Source organism: Xenopus tropicalis, chromosome 7, assembly GCF_000004195.4.
Source record: "Xenopus tropicalis strain Nigerian chromosome 7, UCB_Xtro_10.0, whole genome shotgun sequence".
Classification (NCBI taxonomy): domain Eukaryota; kingdom Metazoa; phylum Chordata; class Amphibia; order Anura; family Pipidae; genus Xenopus; species Xenopus tropicalis.
Window position 1 is genome coordinate 62163285 of NC_030683.2, and position 21186 is coordinate 62184470.

At 40.8% G+C, this 21186-nt stretch overlaps 1 protein-coding gene across 4 annotated transcripts in view; it reads left to right on the forward strand.

The window, feature by feature from the left end:
* The window catches only part of wdfy4 (WDFY family member 4), a 229389-nt gene that overhangs the window by 153804 nt on the left and 54399 nt on the right, over positions 1-21186 (forward strand). For all 4 annotated transcript variants that reach the window (XM_031905200.1, XM_031905201.1, XM_031905202.1 and 1 more), the window contains 3 exons: positions 1589-1637; positions 6285-6433; positions 16976-17124. In XM_031905200.1, the coding sequence (XP_031761060.1) occupies positions 1589-1637; positions 6285-6433; positions 16976-17124 (347 nt within the window). The remainder of the gene's footprint in view (positions 1-1588; positions 1638-6284; positions 6434-16975; positions 17125-21186) is intronic.

Here is a 21186-nt window from a genome sequence, read left to right on the forward strand (position 1 = left end):
TTAGGATTGTAGGGTGAGTTGTTGGTTGGCTGGCGAGGAATCAGTTAATATGCACTGGCCACGCAGCCTATCAGAGTCAGACACAGGTTTCTTAATTGTGTGCACTCCCCTTTGCCAGTTCAATAAAATCGCTCACACAGCTAGTACCTTTACAAACCTTCAGCAATTTGTGAGCCGAGCTGTGAGTTGTTACAATACTTTCAAAAAGTCAGCCTAGTAGCTATTGTGCTGACGAGTTACAGACTTGTTACTTTGTTTGTAAGCCAGCAGCTGCACCAGGGAGCTGAACTGTGTGTTGTTACAATAGTTTCAAAACCAGTCTAGCAGCTATCCTGCTGAAAACAAGTCAGACTTGTTACTTTGTTCTGGGTCTCATGCAAGGGGCATCCAGTAATAGTTTAATTTTTGCTATATGATATCAGCAAAAGATCGGAGGTAGTAGAAGATTGTGGTCATACTTGTTACATTGTTCCGGGTCTCATGCAAGGGGAATCCAGTAATAGTTTAATTTTTGCTATATGATATCAACAAAAGATTGGAGGTAGTAGAAGATTGTGGTTATACTTGTTACTTTGTTCTGGGTCTCATGCAAGGGGAATCCAGTAATAGTTCAGCAAAAGGACGGAGGTAGTAGAAGATTGTGATCAGTTTCATTTAGCAATGGTACAGATAAGGAAAATTGTAAATCCCCTGATTTTAAAGGAGAAGGAAAGTCATTTTGAACACTATATTTATTCTGCAGAATCATACCTGAAAAAGTTGTTATAGGTCAGATCACACATTCCTAAGGGTGGTGGGGTGGAAGTATTATAAATTCTTATGGGAGAAGGGAGCTGGAGAGGGGAGAGAACTGGGCAGCTCTGGCCCCAGGAATGAAGGATTTTTCTGAGACAGGAAGTCAGAACATGTTTACAAAAAAGGAGACAAGAAATCCTGTGCTTCTTTTGATAGAGGACTCAGTGCAGCTTTTCTGTGAGTGCTTATGGCTGTACTTACATAGACATTTCTGATAAAGTTTACTTAGATTTAACCTTTATTTAAGTTTCCCCGCATTTTATTCTTTTTTTTAACATTTTACTTGACTTGACACCATTTCTTTTCTGGCCCCTTAAAAAATGTAAACTAGGGGTTCTACTGCATAATGGAAAGAGACTTTCCATCTTTCCATTTGAAAACTGTTCAATAAGGTTTAATTAGTTTTGCTATTTGAATAGGGTGGCAATGTTTAGTTGTGTATTTTAGGTATTCCATACTGGTTTATAACATAATGTGCATAAATTCTTATATAAACCTACACAAACTTTTCAGTGAGTGAAGCCATGTAAGCACCCTTTATAGCTTATGTATGATGTTTGTATGATAATTGGTATTTTATGCTATTGCTATGCTAATGATTCCTCTGTCCACTAAAACCACAATCTCAATTCACAAAACCTTGTGAATGAAATACTGTATACAGAACTCCTTTCTATAAATACTATCCTTTTACTGCAAGAGCAGATGATTTTATACTTCATGTATTTTTCAGAAATGTAATTATATGAATGCACTGGACACCTTAGATACAGTTTTTATTTTGTTATTTCAGAGTGCCACGGAAACAGGAGTGACTTCTCTTTTGGGAGAGATACATAAAGGTAAAAACTTAAGATTATTTTATATAAGCCTAGTTTTCCAGCACCCAAAATGTGCTCAAAAAGTCACCCTCGGCTTTAGCTCATCTGCAGTTGAAAAGCCAGTACAACTACTTATTGGTCTTATGTGGTTGGTGTGTAGGGATATCACAATAGTGTGTTTGTGTGTGTGTGCTTTATACTAAATCTATATGGGGAAGTTAAAACTGTAAACATGTAAAGTAACAAATACTTTTTCAAAAAGCCAAAACTATTGTATTCAGAAACTTTGAGTTACCTTCAAAATGGTTAATCATAATTGATTTGGACAGATTCTAAGTAGCTACCTGGGATTAACAGCCTGCTAATATGAGCTGTATTGGGCTATGTTCCAAGGTCTTGATACAATTTTATTGATTTTTTTGGTGTGTGCCCTCCCCCTATTATGTTGTGTATAAATATATACTGTATATATATATATATATATATATATATATATATGTTTGGACCAGAATAAGTATTAAAAACAACAAAATGTCTTTATTTCACATACCACTTGTGTCCAACATTTTGGTTTATCCATCACAGTGACATCATTAACAGTAATTGTGTTGGGTTGAAAACCTCAACATACTGTTCTTCGACTTTGGCTTATTCTTCCGCTTCTTCTTCTTGTACTTCTTCTTCTTATCCCCCCCATTTTCTAAACGCTACTCCTCCTACAGTTTTAGGGGTACAACACCCAAACTCCCCACACTTCTTCGCCCTATAGCGCTTTTCTAAGTGATCCGGCCCCCCGTCTTTTTGTGGCGCCGCTCCGAACCCCCCAATTTTTCCATTGACTTTGACAGGGAAAACTACACCGCCCCAAACTTGAATAACATAATAATGGGGTCACCCCGAATGAAACAGCAACATTTGTTGGATGAACCCAGAGTGGTAGGGGCCAGCAACAGCCAATCAAATTTCACCCATTGACTTTAATGGGGAAATTGAAACTGCTGCCAATCTTACAGCTTTGAGGTTGCACTCCCCAAACTTGAATCACACAGTCATGGGGTCAGCCTGAATGAATTGCAGGATGCCCAAAAGTGGGCAGAACTGTGAACAGCCAATCAGATTTTACCTATTGACTTGTGGAACTCCAACCTGCTGCCATTCTCACAGTAATAACACCGGGGTCCCCAAACTTTGCAGGGTTAGGCACCAGGAAACTTTGGTTCAAGGTAAGAAAAAGTGGGTGGAGCCACCAACAGCCAATCAGAGTTTATCTATTGACTTTCAATGGGGAAATCCAACCTGCTGCCATTCTCACAGAATTAACACCAGGGTCCCCAAACTTTTCACAGTTGGTCACTAGGGGACTGCAGTTTTAGTTTTGAAAAGTGGGCGGAGCCACCAACAACCAATTAGATTTCACCTATTGATTTTTATTGGTTTGTTTCCAGGGTTCCCAAATTTTGCATAGTCAGACACTGGGTGACTACGCATTTAAGGTTTTTTTGTAAGTGGGTGGAGCCACCAACAGCCAATCAGATTTTCCTATTGACTTTAAATGGGGAAATTCAGCCTCCTGCCATTCTCACATTATTAACCCCAGGGTCCCCAAACTTTTCACAGTTGGTCACTAGGGGACTGCAGTTTTAGTTTTGAAAAAGTGGGCAGGCCGCCAATCACATTTCTTTCATTGTTTTCAGTGGGGAAATTTTAAATGCTGCCATTCTCACATGCTTAATATCAGGGCCCCCAAATTTGCACAGTTTGTCACTGGGTGACTATGTTCCAAGTTTAGAAAAGTGGGCATGGCCAACAACAACCAATCAGATTTCACCTATACACTTCATATGTTTAAATTTAAACTGCTACCATTCTTTAAATATTAATACTAAGGTCTCCAAACTTTGCAGAGCTAGTCACCTGGTAATTGCGGTTCAGAGTTAGAAAAAGTGGGTGAAGCCACCAACAGCCAATCAGATTTTAACTATTGATTTTCAATGGGGAAATTCAACCTGCTGCCATTCTCACAGTATAAACACCAGGGTCACTAGGGGACTGCAGTTTTAGGTTTTAAAAAGTGGGTGGAGCCACCAACAGCCAATCAGACTTCACCTATTGATTTTTTTTGTATTTAAATTTAAAATGCTGCTTTTCTCACACTATTTATGTCAGGGTTACCAAACTTTGCACAGTCAGTCACTGACTGACTATATATTCTGGGTTAGAACAAGTGAGAGGGGCCACCAACAGCAAATCCATTTCCACCCCTTAGATTTCATTGGTTTATATTTAAACTGATGCCATTATTTAAATATTAATTCCAGGGTTGTTAAAGTTTCCAGAGTTAGTGACTGGCTATTTGCCATTCAAAGTTAGAAAAAAGTGGGCGGAGCCTACAATAACATTTCAATGGGGAAGTGTAAAATGCTGTCAGTCTCACAATTTTTATGCCTGAGTCTCCAAAATTTGCAAAGTTGGTCACTGGGGGACTGCAGTTCAAAAATAGGAAAAGTGGGTTGGGCCACTAACAGCCAATTAGATTTCATCCATTGAATTTTATTGGTTTAAATTTAAAATGCTGCCGTTCTTTAACTATTAATCCTAGGGTCCCTAAACTTTGCAGAGTTAGTTACTGGGTAACTGCAGTTCCAGGTTAGAAAAAGGGGGTGGAGCCACCAACCGCCAATCAGATGTCACTCATTGACTTTCAGTGGGGAAAGTTAAATTGCTTCCATTCAGACACTATTAAAACCAGGGTCCCCAAACTTTGCACAGTGGTTTTTACTATATAACTGTGGTCCAAGGTCAGAGAAAGTGGGCAGAGTTGAAAAAGTGCAGTATGTTTAAAAGCAATCATGTTTTTGCGCAGGGCAGGGGAGAATCAGATCATGTCTTCCAATATCCCTGTCAGTGCACAAATATGGAAATAAAATACATAGTCAGGTTATTCAAAGGAAACAACTCAATGGAAAAGTTTTGTTTAGTACTCTGGGTTTCACTGTTTGTAGTTTGTGGATCCATCGTGCCTTATATTGCAGTAATAACTTATGGCTGTCACCCCCTACCTTCAGAGGGAGGAATATGGTCAGTGACCCAAATTGTGGTTTATGTCAGCATGGGCAATATTTTACGTCTAAAATTACTAATCTTTACAAATTGCGCTATCTTAGTGACATAACATCATTAAGTTTTTCCTTTAAAGAAGGAAACATATAAAAACACAGTCACATATTAGGACACCCAGCTCCAGGGAAATGTATTGGACTCACTGGGGCCCCTGGGACCAGCTCCTACTAGTTATAACTCACAAAAACATTGTTTGCACAAAAACATTTTGCTTTTAAACATACTGCATTTCACTCCATTTTTTACCACTAGGAGGCATTGTGATTAGCTTTTGTTCCTTCATGATTGCATATGCTAATTATGGTTGATGATGTCACTACAATGTAGTTTTGCTGCCAAATCATGTTGAAAACACCACATATTTAATTGGAGATTTGAGGAGGAATGTAATAAAAGTCAGAATGAATAAAAAATTCACACAGATAAGAATAAAAATTCACATTTAGCAATGTAATAATCTTTATTAGTCAGTTATTGCATTGAGAATTATTAAGGCATGCTTGAAAGTGGCATGATCTTTTGGAGCAAATTAAACTTTTTCATTAAGAAGATTCTTACATGCATTGTACACTGGTGCAAACTATAAAATTCACAAACTTTCTTCCACTGCCGGAAGTGGTCACCAAACAGTTTCCACATTTACAAAAGCTATTTTTTTGTGCAAAGGTATACATATAATTTTTCTGTTACCAATTTTTAATATATTCCCCCTTGGTGTTTGGGTTTTTCCTGCATAGTAAGCTTTTGCAGAATGTGGATTGGAATAATATGTGAGTTAAAATTTTGCGACATACAATGTCCCAGTCTGTAAATTAAATATGTAGTATAGATGATGATATATCACTGCAATGTGCACAGCTGCATGTGTTAAATTTTTCACGAACTAGTCCCTGCCCAGTTTACAATTAAATTTTTGGTACTTGGTGCATAAACAGATTAAATGGCTTGCCAAAGAAATTAAGCAGCTGGTACTGGGATTTGATCCAAACATACCTATTTTAAAAGTTACCCAACACATAAACATATTAAGTGTACATTATCTGGATAATAATGACAGGCTCAGTTCCATAAAATGGGCAAATGAAAAATGTAAAGATATCTCCCTCTCCAAATTTTCTGTTATTGTTTTTTTTTTTATTACTTATTTACTTTTAAGTGAAATTAGATATTATAAAGTAGATTCATAAACAACACAGTAGATGCCTTTACTGCTCTTGGGGCCTAAGCCTGATATTGTTTGTTGATTCAGTGATATTCATTTAAAGCCCTTCTTTCCAGCAGTCGCATCTTGTATCTGGTGTTACACAAGCTTGATTCTCTGAGAAAATCTCAGGCACCATGATGCTTCTTTGGAACTGTAAAAAGTTTGACCCTGCAAAAGTCAGACTTTTTTTTATTTTATTTCACTTATGGTACTGATAAACATGGTTCACTGCAAAACAAAAATGTATTTTTTTTTAATTAATGACTACAAATTATTATGACAAGTGAATGATTCTGTGGATTCAGTGAACCTTGTTGGCACCTGATGCTTTATGTTTTTTAAAGGAACCCAGATGAGGCTGAATGAACAAATGAGCGATGGGACAAGCATAACCTTCTTTCCAACTCTGCCAGATAACCCAAAATGTTCACATACATGCACTATATGTCCAGAGAGACTTAATGTGCTGCGGGAATTTCCAGAGAAAGAAAAAGTGAGTCTCAGAAATTATATATATTTGTGAAAAAAATGTATGTATCTTGTATGTATGTGTATCTTTATTTATAAAGCGCTACTTATGTATGCAGCACTGTACAGTAGAATACATTGATACAAACAGGGGGTTATTACGATAATAATAGATAAATAAGGACTTTAGCAGGGGAAGGGCCTGAACTCTCCTGGATGAGAGGAGGAGAATTCTGCTAGCCTTGAGCCTATGATTAAGTACCCTCAATGGTACAAAATGCGTAAGGCTTCTTTATAGCATGTATGTGTATTAAAATAAAGTACTTATGATTTTACTTCAATTTTGAGCTTCTACTCTACTTCTTTGGACTTCCCGAGTGCCTGCCTTTCCTACTGATTGAGAATTCTGGCAGCACTATTTAATATAGACTGTATTGAGAAGAGATGGGAGTTAGGGAGGCCGGTTAGTAGCAGGTTAGAGTAGTCAAGTCGGGATAGGATGAGAGCATGCATGAGCATCCTAGCTGTTGTACTGGAAAGAAAGGGACAGATTTTGGCAATATTGCGTAAGAAAAAGTTACAGGTTTTGACAGTGCTGTTAATATGGTCAGAGAAGGAGAGACAGGAGTCAAAGATCACCCCCAAACAATGCACCAAATCGACAGGGTTGATGAGGGTGCCATCAATAGGGATAGTAAAGGGTGTGGGTAGGACCAGGCTTAGGTGGAAACAGAGCCGGATTTCAAAACCGGCTGCCCCCGGTCGCACCCCCCCCCACAAGTGCGCATGCGCGAAGAGGGGTGGTTTTAGGGGCGCGCGTGCGCATGCGCAAACAGCGGGGGCGGGCGGTAGGGGTTGGGGATCCAAGCGGCCATGCGCCGTAGGCCAAACTAGCATACGGAGCATTGGGGAGAAGTCCCCATTGCTCCGTATGGGAACACAAATTTTTAAATTTTGGTGCGGTAGGGCGGCATGCCGCCCCCAGGTTTCTGCCGCCCTAGGCCCGGGCCTTTGTGGCCTCTCCACAAATCCGGGCCTGGGCAGAAAGATCATTAGTTCAGTTTTTGTTAGGTTCAGTTTGAGGTGGCATTGGTTCATCCAATTGGAGATAGCTAGGAGGCAGTTAGAGATTTGAGTTTCACTTTCAACGGTTAATGAAGGGGTCGAAAAATAAATTTAAATATCATCTGTATGCTGATGATATCCAAAGCCAAATGAACTGATAAGATCTCCCAAAGACAGCGTGTAGAGGGAGAACAACAACGGCCCAAGTACAAAGCCTTGGGGTACCCCCACATTAAGAGGAACTGTAAATTAGGTTTTGTTAGCATAGGAGACAGTGAATGAGTGGTTAGAGAGGTAAGAAAAGATCCAGGATGCAGCCTGACGGATACCAATGAAGTGCAGAATTTGCATCAGGAGGGAGTGGTCGACCATATCAAACGCGGCCGATAGATTGAGGAGGATTAAAGTGACCTATGGCTTTGGCAAGCTAAAGATCATTTGTAATTCTGCACAGCGCTGTCTCAGTAGAGTGCCCAGGCCAAAAACCAGATTGCAGAGGGTCCATTAAATTATTATAAGAGAGCAAGTGGTGAGCGGAGCTGACAATAGATGCCGGGAGACTTCGGAGACAGTTACAGAACCAAAAGAGCTAAGACATACAGAAGGGGGCTGAGGAAGGAGGAACTGGTTTGTATTAGTAGATGGGGGAATCTGATTGAAGATGGACACTTTGTTCATGAAGAAATCAGCAAAGTCATGGGGAGAGTGCATAAAGTTAGGTGATGGAGTCTGTGAAGGACGCAGAAGGGTATTGAATATAGAAAACAGGCGTCACGGGTTGGATTTATTATTTTTTATAAGGTTATTGTAGTAATCCTGTTTAGCCTTTGACAAGGCAGAGTTAAGGCAGGCCAGTTGGAATTTATAATGGATAAAGTCCGCATGCGTACGTGATTTCCTCCACATACGTTCTGCAGACCTCGCACAGGAGCGTAAGAATTTGGTGTGCACACGCTTAGGCTGAAGGGGTGCAAATGAGTCAATGGTGGAGGCTAGTATGCTGTTGTACTTGCTAACCAGGGTATCAGGGTCAGACATCTCGTTAAAAGAGGAGAGACTGGACCTGAAAGAGTGAGCTAAGGCCGGGAGGTCTACGTCACGTATATATAATGTTTAGTAACTTAGAAAAGTGCTGGAAAAACTGATTTACGTATTTTCAGAAAGCATTTTGATTGTTTTTCTTGTGTAGGTAATTGTATTTCCCGTTATTTATATGTTTTTTCTCCTTATTGTCTGTTACAGTGCAGCAGTCCTGATATTCTTTTTGGCTGAATTATTAATATCTTTAAATCAAAGTATTTTTTAACAGCAGTCACAGACTCTGAAATCCTTTGTTCACATTATTATTATTATTATCAGCCCATATAGTGCTCACATATTCCTATCTCCCAGTTGAGGTTAACATGGTTACATGGTTAACTTCATGTAATTGTTATTTCGTTTAAATGGCAACATTGCACTGCAAATGCTTGTATTTTTACCAGCACTTACTGCAGAAAAAAAATATTTTGTCATTGCCATCTGATATTTCCTTCCACGTTAAATCTTTTGTGGAAACTGTTTTCAAATTGTTTATTTGCTGTATTGAAGGTTGTATTTGAAATTGAAATACAAATGATAAAGCAAAAAATATATACTGCATACAGAGCCAGAAGTTGGAGGAGGATGAGGCATTACAGTTGGTCCTTTTGTCATTTCCAACTGATGCTTAATTTCAATATATGTCAAAAAACATTTATATAAGGTCTGAGAGATAATAAATATGTAAAAAGATTTTGCTGTTGGGCTGAGAAACATTTAGGGGCAGATTTATCAAAATGGGAGTTTAGAGCTTAATACATAAAATACATAAAAAAATCCCCTTTCACCCATTGATAAATATGCTTCTGAAAATCCAATAGGAATGAATAGAAAGTGGGTAAGTTTTTATGTCTAAACTCACATTTTGATAAATCTGCCCCCTAGTGTTACCACTGAATAAATCCCTGGATAAATCCCTCTGTATTAAAGGCTGTCACCATGAAAGTTGAAGATGTGTAAAGTATTCGGCTATTTTCATAAGTAAAGAGTTCTCCTGCTGAGAATGGGGTCATGTATATTCAGGAACAAGCTTATCTTACTGTTCTTGTAATTGTTATATGTCAGCCTGAGGCAGGATCGCTCTGTGCTAGTCATTCACAGCAGCAAATGGTAAGAGTGCAGGGAGCCTGTTATACACAGCAGGCCTTGTGTCAGACTGCTGTTAATGTTCTCTGTGTGTAACAGACTGTTCAACATAATGGCAGACTATGTCTAATACAGATGGTTTTGCACACTTTTGTTATTTTACAAAAACAGCTACAGCTTCAATGTGCACATTTTTGCTAATATAAACTGCAAATGCCCATTATGTGCTATCAGTTATGTGCCTCATTTATTTATGTGTAAAAATCATTGCAATTGGCTGATTTTCTCCCAAATAATGCCAAAATATTTAGAAACTTTTAAAGTGCAACTAGATGGCAGACCTCTGGCTGGCTTTAACCCCGTCATCAATTGGCTTTGGGTATCTTTCTCAGCACTCCCACTGGAATATGCCACAAGTGTACAGTGGTGGTTGGGGGGAATTAATATAAATATAAGGCAGACAATCATGTTTTCCTGTCCTTCCGCATGGCAGTGGGCACTAATAGGTTAACCCCCCCCGCAATGCGGAATGACAGGAAGACCAATAAAAACAATCTTCCCTCCCCCTACCTCATCTCTTTTTTCCTGTCCTCGCATCGGACCGTACCCCCGTGTATTCCGGTGGGGATCTTCCTCTCTCTGCCCCACTGAAGCTGCCGGTTCAAGTTAGCCATGGATGTCCGGGACAGGCATGAAGGATTGGTTTAAAGAATCCATGGCTAAGTCAGTGAAGGACTTAGTAGGCACGGTGACGGAAAGTGTTCTGCATAAAGTGTCTTTGTCTACAGCTGGAGTGAAGCCTATAAGTGAAGAAGCCTTGCAACTTCAGCAGCCAGCATCCTTACACAGTCAGTCGGATAGTTCAGATCAGGAAGAACTTATAGTTCTAGATGAAGAAAATACATTTGATACTGATATGGTGGAGCCGCTGATTAAGGCTATGCGTAAAGTGTTGGACCTGGAGGATCCTGAACAAGAGGCAAAACAGGATAAGATGTTTAAAGCTTCCTCTAAAAAGGCTTTGGTTTTTCCCGTACATGAAGTTTTGGGAAATTTGGTCAAAGAGGAGTGGAATACTGCAGACAAGAAATTTTTCATATCTAGAAGATTCAAAAGAATGTACCCTTACGCAAAGAGTGATGTGAGTCGCTGGACTAATCCACCTAAGGTAGACGCGGCGATCACTCGGGTGGCCCGTAAAACCACTCTACCAGTGGATGAGGGTGTGTCCCTTAAGGATCCTGTGGAAAGGAGACAGGATACGGTAATGAAGAAAGCTTACTCAGTCTCAGGTCTGCTGTGTAAACCTTCAATTGGAGTCACATGTGTGGCCAAAGCAGCTAAGATATGGCTGCAAGAGCTGGAGAGCCAGCTTCAAAGTGGAGCAGACAAAGATGAACTAATCCACACTGTGGATGATCTTAAGGTAGCAGTGGATTACATTACTGAGGCTTCGATGGATACGCTAAAGTTAGCAGCTAGGAACATGGGATACGCAGTAGCTGCTAGAAGGATGTTATGGTTAAAACATTGGCAAGCTGACACCCCCTTCCAAGTTTAATCTCTGTGCGCTTCCTTTTGAAGGTGACTTGCTTTTTGGTCCGAAGCTAGACAGCATTATTTCTAAGGCTTCGGCAGGCAAAAGCTCTTTCTTGCCGCAAGAATGGAGGGAAAAACGTCAGCCTGGCAGGACGGATAGACAGTCCTTTAAGGAGACAAAGGCTTACAGGCCGGGAAGGCCATATAGCAGACAGCCCTTTTGGAGGAGTCGATTGCAGAATCAGGGCAAGAAGGACTCCAAACAAGAAAAACCTAAGTTGTTCTGATGGTGTCGGTGCCCAGCAGTCACCAGTAGGGGCAAGATTGCTCCAATTTCAGGCTGCCTGGGCAAACACCACATTAGACAAATGGGTGTTAGAGGTAATTTCTCGAGGCTATCACTTGGAGTTTGTGAGGAAACCAAGCAGAGATATTTTTCGGATTTCAAGCTGGCCAAGAACTTTAGAAGCATGTTCGGCAATGGCAAACATCATATCAGACCTCATATTAAAAAAAGTAATCTCGGCAGTGCCAAAAAATCAAAGAAGACAAGGAATCTACTCCCCTTATTCCTTTAGAAGGAAAACGTCGGGAGAATTTTGTGCTATCCTGGATCTCAGATATTTGAACAGATTCTTGAAAGTGAAATCGTTCAAAATGGAGACGCTGAAGGTTATTGGCCAAAGTTTGTGTCAGGACGATTGGTTGGTGAAGATCGACCTTCGGGATGCGTATCTTCACGTTCCCATTGGTATAGCCCACCATAAATTTCTCCGGTTTTCAGTGCTGGGGAATCATTATCAATATCGAGCCCTGCCGTTTGGACTAGCGTCTTCTCCAAGAACATTTTCGAAGGTTTTAGCTCCGGTGATAGCCCGTCTACGTCTGCAAGGGGTGCAAATCTTCAGCTATCTGGACGATCTGTTGTTAAAAGCACCAAGCGGGCAGGAGCTGAATCGACATCTACAACTGGCATTGATGGTATTAACAGAACATGGATGGTTAGTAAATCACCAAAAGTCCCAGTTGATACCAACGCAACAGATAGTATTTTTAGGAATTTGCATAGATACTCGTCGGATGAAATTCTTTCTCCCACAGAACAAGGTGGAGGATATTGTGCATCTTGTCCGCAGTTTGATGAAGTTCAAAGTTACGACGGCCCAGTTATGCCAACAGCTGTTGGGGAAATTGGTAGCAACAAAGGAGGCTGTCAATTGGGCAATGATCCATCTTCGTCCCTTACAGTTCGAGTTCCTGCGACAGTGGGACAGAGGGAAGCAACATCAACAGCTTAACCTGGTGGTTGAACCAGGGGAATCTAATACAAGGCCCATCGTGGAAAATAGTGACCACGGATGCCAGCAGCATTGGTTGGGGAGCCCATACTGGTCATATGATGGGACAAGGGTATTGGCCTCCAAAGGCGGTGACATGGTCATCGAATTTCAGGGAACTGAGTGCAGTGCTTCAGGCTTTGCACGGGTTCGAACAGTCTCTCCAGGGGTCAGCGATCTTAGTCCAATCCGACAACTTGACAACAGTAAGCTACATCAAGAAGCAGGGAGGCACACGCAGCAGAAGGCTGTTGGAGCTAACTCTTCAAATCTTCAAATGGGCAGAAGTCAATCTGGTGGATCTTTCGGCGTCCTATATCCCAGGGCACCAGAATATTTGGGCGGACAGACTGAGTCGAGAGAACCTCCATCCAGGGGAATGGGAGCTGTCTCAACAGATGTTCCGGTTTCTGGTGAATCTTTGGGGGGTTCCCCAAATAGACCTTATGGCTACGATCAAGAACAGGAAAGTCAAAGCTTTTTGTTCACGGTTCCCAGAAAAACAAGCACTGTTCTGGGATGCATTCAGTCAGGAATGGAAGTTCGACCTGGCTTACATATTTCCTCCTTTCCCGCTTATTCCCAGAGTATTGGAGAAGATCCAGGCAGACCAAGCCACACTCATAGCAGTGTTACCATGGTGGCCAAGGAGGCCTTGGTTCACGCAGCTATTCTCAATGGCAATAGCCAAACCTGTCAGGCTACCGTATTGTCAGAAGATGCTGACTCAAGGCAAGAGGTGGCATCCGAACCCTCGCAGCTGGGCTTTGACGGGGTGGCTTTTGAGCGGCAAGAACTGACTAGATTGGGTTTGCTGGACTCTTCTGTCCACACATTGTTAGCCTCAAGGAAGCCAACTACTGAACACACTTATCACAGAATTTGGGAGAAGTTCAGGGAGTGGTGTTTGCAGTCTGCAGTCTCCTTTTCTTCACCTTCTGAGTCGACAATAGTAAATTTTCTTCAGTCAGGCTTGGAGAAGGATCTTAGTCTTGCCACGCTGAAAGTACAAATATGCAGCTTTGTCAGCGCTGACTAAAGTTAAGTGGGCTGACCAGCCGCTGGTGTCCAGATTTCTTCAAGGGGTGAAAAGGCTAAAACCGCAGGTTAGGCCGGTGGTGCCATCCTGGGACTTAAACTTAGTTCTTCAGGCTCTTGTGGAACCACCGTTTGAGCCGCTGGAGTCCATTCCTCTGGAATTGCTGTCAATGAAGGCAGCTTTCCTCATTGCGATAACATCAGCAAGAAGAGTGGTTGAAATCCAAGCACTGTTGAGAAGTGACCTGTATCTGAAGATACACCAGGACAAAGTGGTGTTAAGACTATCGGAGAAGTTCCTCCCTAAAGTAGTTTCATCCTTCCATGCCAGTAGGGAAGTTGTTTTGCCAGCATTTTTTCCCAACCCCTCTAATGAGGAGGAAACTAAATGGCATAAACTGGACTTAGTGAGGTGCATTTCAATTTACTTGAGTAGAACAGAGGAATTCAGGAAATGTGACAACCTTCTCCTCCTCTTCAAAGGACCAGCTATTGGTAATCAAGCTTCAAAGCGTACTATCGCGAGATGGATTACTGGCTGCATCAAGAAAGCGTATCAGCTCAGGTCTTTGCAGGCTCCTCCAGTTAAGGCTCATTCTACCAGAGCGGTGGCAACGTCTTGGACTTTCAGAGCTCAAGCTACTCCGGAGGAAATTTGCAATGCTGCTGCATGGTCCTCAGTGTCGACTTTTTGTCGATTCTATAAATTGGACATTTTTGCGGCCGAGAAGGCTTCTTTTGGACATAAAGTCCTTTCTTCTGTTGTGTCAATCTAATAAATGTAGCAAACTCCCTCCCGGCTTTGTAGTTACTGCTGGGGCATGTCCCATTAGTGCCCACTGCCATGCGGAAGGACAGGAAAAGGGGAAAATTTTATCCAACTTACCGTAATTTTCCTTTCCTGGACTGAAGCATGGCAGTGGGCATATTTTCCCTCCCCATTTGCTAATTGCCGAAGCTCGGACATTGTAAGAGATGAGGTAGGGGGAGGGAAGATTGTTTTTATTGGTCTTCCTGTCATTCCGCATTGCGGGGGGGTTAACCCATTAGTGCCCACTGCCATGCTTCAGTCCAGGAAAGGAAAATTACAGTAAGTTGGATAAAATTTTCCCCTTTTTTTCATGTCTGTGTAAAAATAAAAGAAAAAAATATTTCTGAAAGTTCAGATAGTGTTTATTCACCTTTTTTTTAGCAAGCTAAACTGAATGAGCCCATGGCAAAAGGTGGGTATGTTTTACGAAAATTTTGTGACTTTCGGATCGCCAATACGATATTATCATGACTAATACGATTTTTTCATAAGCATTTTCGTTATATTTGTGATCTTCAAAATTTTTCATATCCAATCCGAATTTATCCCATTCGGGATTCGAACTCTTGATTTCATGAATCTGCCCCATAGAGACATTAGAAATGGCAAAAGTTAAGGATGGCACTAACCTGAATAATGTAGTCCCTGGAAGTCTGGCAAGTTAGATACTTCTTGCATTCAATCCACTGTATGCACTCTTGATAGCTGTTCTAACATGCTCAGCAGTAGATGCAGAAAATAACATGCTCAGCAGTAGATGCTGAAAATTAAGAATCTTGTACATAACAAACAAGCATCCCTTTCTCAGAGACTTAAGTAGTGTATCATGCGAACCAGGTTAATGTCATCTTCTACTTATTGAGGTTACATTTTCTAGAAGATTTGTTTTCATCATCAGTCCTGCTGACATTCATAAAATTTTGCCCATCCTGCACTCACTGTTTCTAAGCTGACCTACAGTCAGTCACTTAGGCTAATGCCAGATGAGGCATAGGATGGATATTTTCGGCAAGCGGAAAAACGCTTGAATAGAAAACGCTCGGGTGCAGGCATGTAGCCAAAATATTCATAAGAACGCAAGACTTTCGAACTCTCGCGTTTTTATGCATATTTCTGCTACATGTGCCTGCACCCAAGCATATTCTCTTCATTCGGGTGCAGGCACAAGTAGGAGGCGTAGGGCAGAATTTTTTCCGCTTGCCGAAAATAACCGCCCTGCGCCTTGTCTTACATCAGCCTTATGGCTGGAATTATGAACAATAAATTGCCTAAAAATGTTGTTCAATTCCAGGGCTTTAAAATTGTTGCAGGTATGTTTGTAAATGCAAAAAAATGCATCGGGTTGCTTTTTTGCTCATTACACAATTTTACTGAGATCACTTTGGTGATTTCATTGCACTGAAATTTAAAGGGATTTTCAACCATTTAGTCACCCATAAGTTTACCTAGGTGACAAAATGTGTGTTATTGCCCTTAGGGGCTGATTCCCAGCAGTCAGGCCCGGATTTGTTGAGAGGCAACAAAGGCCTGGGCCCAGGGTGGCAGAAATGTGGGCCTCTTCCCACTGCTCCGTATGGGAATTTAAATGTATGCATATGCGCATTTGGGGAGGGGGGGCCACCAACGGTAGTGGCCTCGGGGAGCCCAGAACACAAATCCGGCGCTGCCAGCAGTACATTTATAAGAACTTTCCTGACACTGAGGAAAGTCTTAATGAGAGAGAGTGACACAGTTATCAATTTTGATACATGTGCCTATGAATCCTGACTCCCCTATACATATCACATGTTGCTTGAACTGTTCGGACAGCTATTTGCACTGGAATAAAATGCACTAGCACAGAGAATTTTGAACTATCAATAACTCTTTCATGAAAGGAACACATTGGTACAGCTAATTAAGAGTTAATAATGATTTATAAATCAACTTCTGTTTACAAATTGTTGGTGTACAAATAACAAATTGTTCTCAATTTTGTGGTTTTATTTATCAAGAAAGGTTTTATAAAATATTTTGTCTTTTATAGTGCAAAGGGACAATTCCACTTTTAAGTCATGGCTTGGGATAGCATTTTTGTGGCTCTGTGGACTGGGACAAAAGTCTCATTATTCCCCCTTTACCTTGAATAGGAATTGCCTGCAAATGCCCAGTGCAGTCAAGCAGACAGAAACAAGAGGTCCCCTGCACTCACCTATTATCAAAATATATAGGACATTAAGGCATTCTGTGCATTAAGCTGCTAAGAAATGCCCTTCCCTTTCAACAAAACAGAGATTGTTTGTCTATATATTGCAATATATTCAAGTTTGCCAACTAGGTCAAATTCATCCGTGGCCTGGCCAGTCCTACACTCACAGTCATCTTTGGTGAGCATTTTTCACTTTTTTGCTACAGAGTAATTAAGTGGCATTATCACTGGGCACTGCAAGTGATTTCAGTTTAAAAAGCCTATTTCATTTCGGCCATAGAACTACAAAACCTTTCGACAAAATATGATTGTTGTGCCATTAACTAGTTTTAATTTGAAAAAGCTTTTTATCATTGTTTTGCATGACTACAATACACTGTGAACGTTTTACCTGACTGGAATTGTGTAATCTTCTGTCTGCAGATCTTTTTAAAAATGGCCATGGTTTTAGTAGAGGCACATGTGATCATGGAAGGGGTCCTTATGTTTGGGAAAAATCATTTCTACTTGTGTCCTCAATTCACTCTATCGGCCTCAGGTGATGTTACTTGCATTGCACATGGAAAATCAAGGTAATATATAAAATATTTGACTTTTTTTGTAGTTTGCTTACAACCCCATGCTTTTCTCATAATACCCTCAAAAGAAGTAAATACAGGCAATTTCTGTGTATGCATTCTCTGAATGCCCATAGTTACATAGGGTTGAAATAAGACCATCAAGCCCATAAAGTTCAACCCTTCCAATTAAACCCAGCACACACAACCTATACTTACCAATCTATACTATCACATACATAAACTATATATATATAACCACTAATACTAACTGTAGATATTAGTATCACAATAGCCTTGGATACTATGCTTGTTCAAGAACTCATCCAGGCCCCTCTTATAGGCATTAACAGAATCTGCCTTTACCACATCACTAGAAAGGGCATTCCACAACCTCACTGCCCTCACCATGAAAAACCACCTACGCTGCTTCAAATGAAAGCTCCGTTCCTCTAATCTAAAGGGGTGGCCTCTGGTGCGTTGATCATTTTTATGGGAAAATACAACACCCCCTATCTGCCTATAATCCCCTCTAATGTATTTGTACAGAGTAATTATGTCCCCCTTGCAAGCACCTCTTTTCCAGAGAAAACAACCCCAACCTCGACAGTCTAACCTCATAGCTTCCATCCCCTTTACTAGTTTAGTTGCTCGTCTCTGCACTCTCTCCAGCTCATTAATATCCTTCTTAAGGACTAGAGCCCAAAACTGCACTGCATACTCAAGGTGAGGCCTTACCAGGGACTTATAAAGAGGCAAAATTATGTTTTCTTCCCTTGAGTAAATGACCTTTTTTTTTACAAGACAGCACTTTATTTGCTTTAGTAGCCACAGAATGACACTGCATGGAATTAGACAAATTGTTATCTACAAAAACCCCTAGATCCTTCTCCATTAAGGATACCTCCAACAAACTACCATTTAGTAGATAGCTTGTGTTTATATTATTTCTACCAAAGTGCGTAGCTTTGCACTTGTCCACATTGAACCTCATTTTCCAGTTTGCTGCCCAGTTTTCCAATTTTGGCAAATCGCTCTGCAAAGCGGCAGCATCCTGCATGGAACTTATAGTTTTGCACAGTTTAGTGTCATCAGCAAAAATAGAAACAGTACTCTCTATGTCCACCTCCAGGCCATTAATAAACAAGTTAAAAAGCAAAGTGGGTACTCCACTAACAACGCTGGTCCAATTAAAAAATGTTCAATTTACCACCACTCTTTGTAATCTATCCTTGAGCCAGTTCTCTATCCAATTACAAATATTATGTTCTAGGCCAATATGCCTCAATTTGATCATTAACCTTTTGTGAGGTACTGTAAGTCCAAGTAGATGACATCAACTGCCATTCTAGCATCGAGGTTCCTGCTTACCTCCTCATAAAAGGTGACTGAATTAGTCTGGGAAGATCTGTTACACATAAAACAATGCTGGCACAAACTTATAGTATTGTGAACTGCAATGTATTCAAGTACCCTATCCCTTATTGCCCCTTCCAAAAGCTTTCTTACTACTGATATCATACTAACAGGCCTATAGTTTTCAGGCTGCGAACAGGATCCCTTTTTAAATAACGGCACCACATTAACAATTCGCCAGTCTCTTGGCACCATTCCAGACCTCAACAAATCCTAAAGAATTAAGTGAAGAGGCTTGGCAATCACAGCACTAAGCTCATTTAATACCCTGGGATGATCCAGTCCTGGACCTTTGTTTACCTTTACATGTTCAAGTCTCTTTTGAATTTCCTCCCAAGTGACCCATGCATCATTTGCTAAATTACTAGAACTGGGCATATTAAAAGGGAAGCCTTCATTAGCTAATTTCTGCTTTTTCCCTGTTCTCATCAACCAACCAATTTGCTTCCTTGTACCTGATAAAAGTTTCTGCTGTCCCAGCTTACTTGAATGCTATAATAGTATGTTTTTTCTTACCAACCTCGACAATAACACTTTTATTCAGCCATAAAGGTTTTGCTTTGCGATGCCTCTCCTTGCTTACAAGGGGAATATACTGTTGTGTATACTTGCAAAGCAATGTTTTAAAGATGTTCCATTTTCCTTCTGTGTCTATCCTTATGAAAAGCCTTTCCCAATTGACACATTGCAAAAGTCTAGCAAAGTCTGCATGTCTAAAATTGAGCGTTTTAGTTAATCCCTTATAGAGCTTTCTCTGCAGCATTATCTCAAAGGAGACCATGTTGTGATCACTGTTCCCCAGATGCTCACCCACACAAATGTTAGAGATGAGTTCATTATTATTAGATATTACCAGGTCCAAAATAGAGTCATTCCTAGTAGGTTCTTGATCCGCCTGAAATAAAAAGTTGTCATTTAACATATTTACAAACCTTCTAGCTTTTTCTGACTTACCCATTACTCCAGTCAATGTCCGGATAATTAAAGTCCCCCATAATAACAACTTGACCCAGTTGTGAAGACTCCTCCATTTGCAACAGTAGCTGGGTCTCATCCTCCTCATCTATACGGGGTGGTTTAAAGCATACACCAATGATTATTTTCTTTGTAACCTTCAGCCCTACTGAAATTTCTACCCAAAGAAATTCAACATTTTCATTGGTAATGTCTTTACTACATGGCTTTAAATCTGACTTGACATAAAGACAAACCCCTCCACCCTTTTTAATTTCTCTGTCCCTCCTAAAAAGTGTGTAATCATTTAAATTCACGGCCCAGTCACAATTTTTCATCTTTTGGACCCTTTGTTGGTCCCACTGCCCCGTCTACAGCTCACACCCGTCTAGTTTAAACACTCCTGCAGCCTCTTAATCATTCTCTCCCCTAGCACAGCAGACCCCCTTCCATTGAGGTGCAATCCGTCACGTCTGTATTGATTGTACCCCCAAAAAAAGTCAGCCCAGTGCTCTTGGAACCCAAACCCTTTAGCCACGCATTTAGCTCCCTAAGCTCCCGCTGTCTCCCTAAACTTGCACATGGCACAGGCAAAATTTCTGAAAAAATAACATTGGAGGACCTTTCCTTAATCTTAGAGCCTAGATCCCTGAACTCACTCTTTAAGGTCCTCCACCTACTGTTCATTTTGCCATTAGTACCGATATGTACCAAGACAGCTGGTTCATGCCCAGCCCCCCCCAATAGTTTGTCAACCCTATGCCTAACCCTGGTACCAGGAAGACAGCAAACTGTTAGGTTGAAGAAACCATGAGAATTTTCATAAATAATAAAATAGGCAAAGTGGTCAGTTTCCAAATAACATTTCCTGCTCTCATCCTAGAGACTGATTGGGTGTTGAGATGTATTTATACTACAACCGCACAATACTGGAAATGCATTTAATTCATATTATGTTCTGAATATTGTCAAGCTATGATTCATAACTGGAAATTGCTTTATTTCAGTCCTCTGGCAGAAACCTTCATTAAGTTACTTTAACATGATACAGGTGGTGTTTTTATATAAACTCCTCTCCCAGTTTGAAACATGCAATGAACCGTGACATACAACTGAAAACCAAAATCCTTGAAAGAGCAGAACAAAATAACATTTCCGATCAGCATGTAGTTTTTTTAAGTAACACCTTTTTGAACAAGGGGTGCTCAGACTCTGGATTACCTTCAGATGTAGATCCTCAGAATTGGCAGGGCAAATCACAACTCCTGGTAGAGCATGTGTTACATGCAACTCATTTACCTAGGTGGGGCCTCGTTGTACTAGTGGAGGAAGAGGTAAACGCACTGCATTTCACATGCAAATCTGATCTATTAAATAAACTTTGAGTGCAATGGCTCTTTAAACAAAATATGTATCCTTTATTGACTGGTTGCTACACAATCAGTATGTGTGTGTGGTTGCACATCATACATGCTTCAGAGACTTTTATCCTTTAGTTTAGATGGTACTATTACAGTCACAGCTGTATTGTTTTCAACAGTAATCCCCAACCAGTGGCTCGTGAGCAACATGTTGCTCACCACCCCCTTTTGATGTTGAGCCCATTGGCCTCAAAGCAGGTCTTCATTCTAAAATTTCTAACTTGGAGCTCACAGGTTAAAAAGGTTGGGGACCCCTGGTTTACAACAACCCAGAGATAGTACTCAC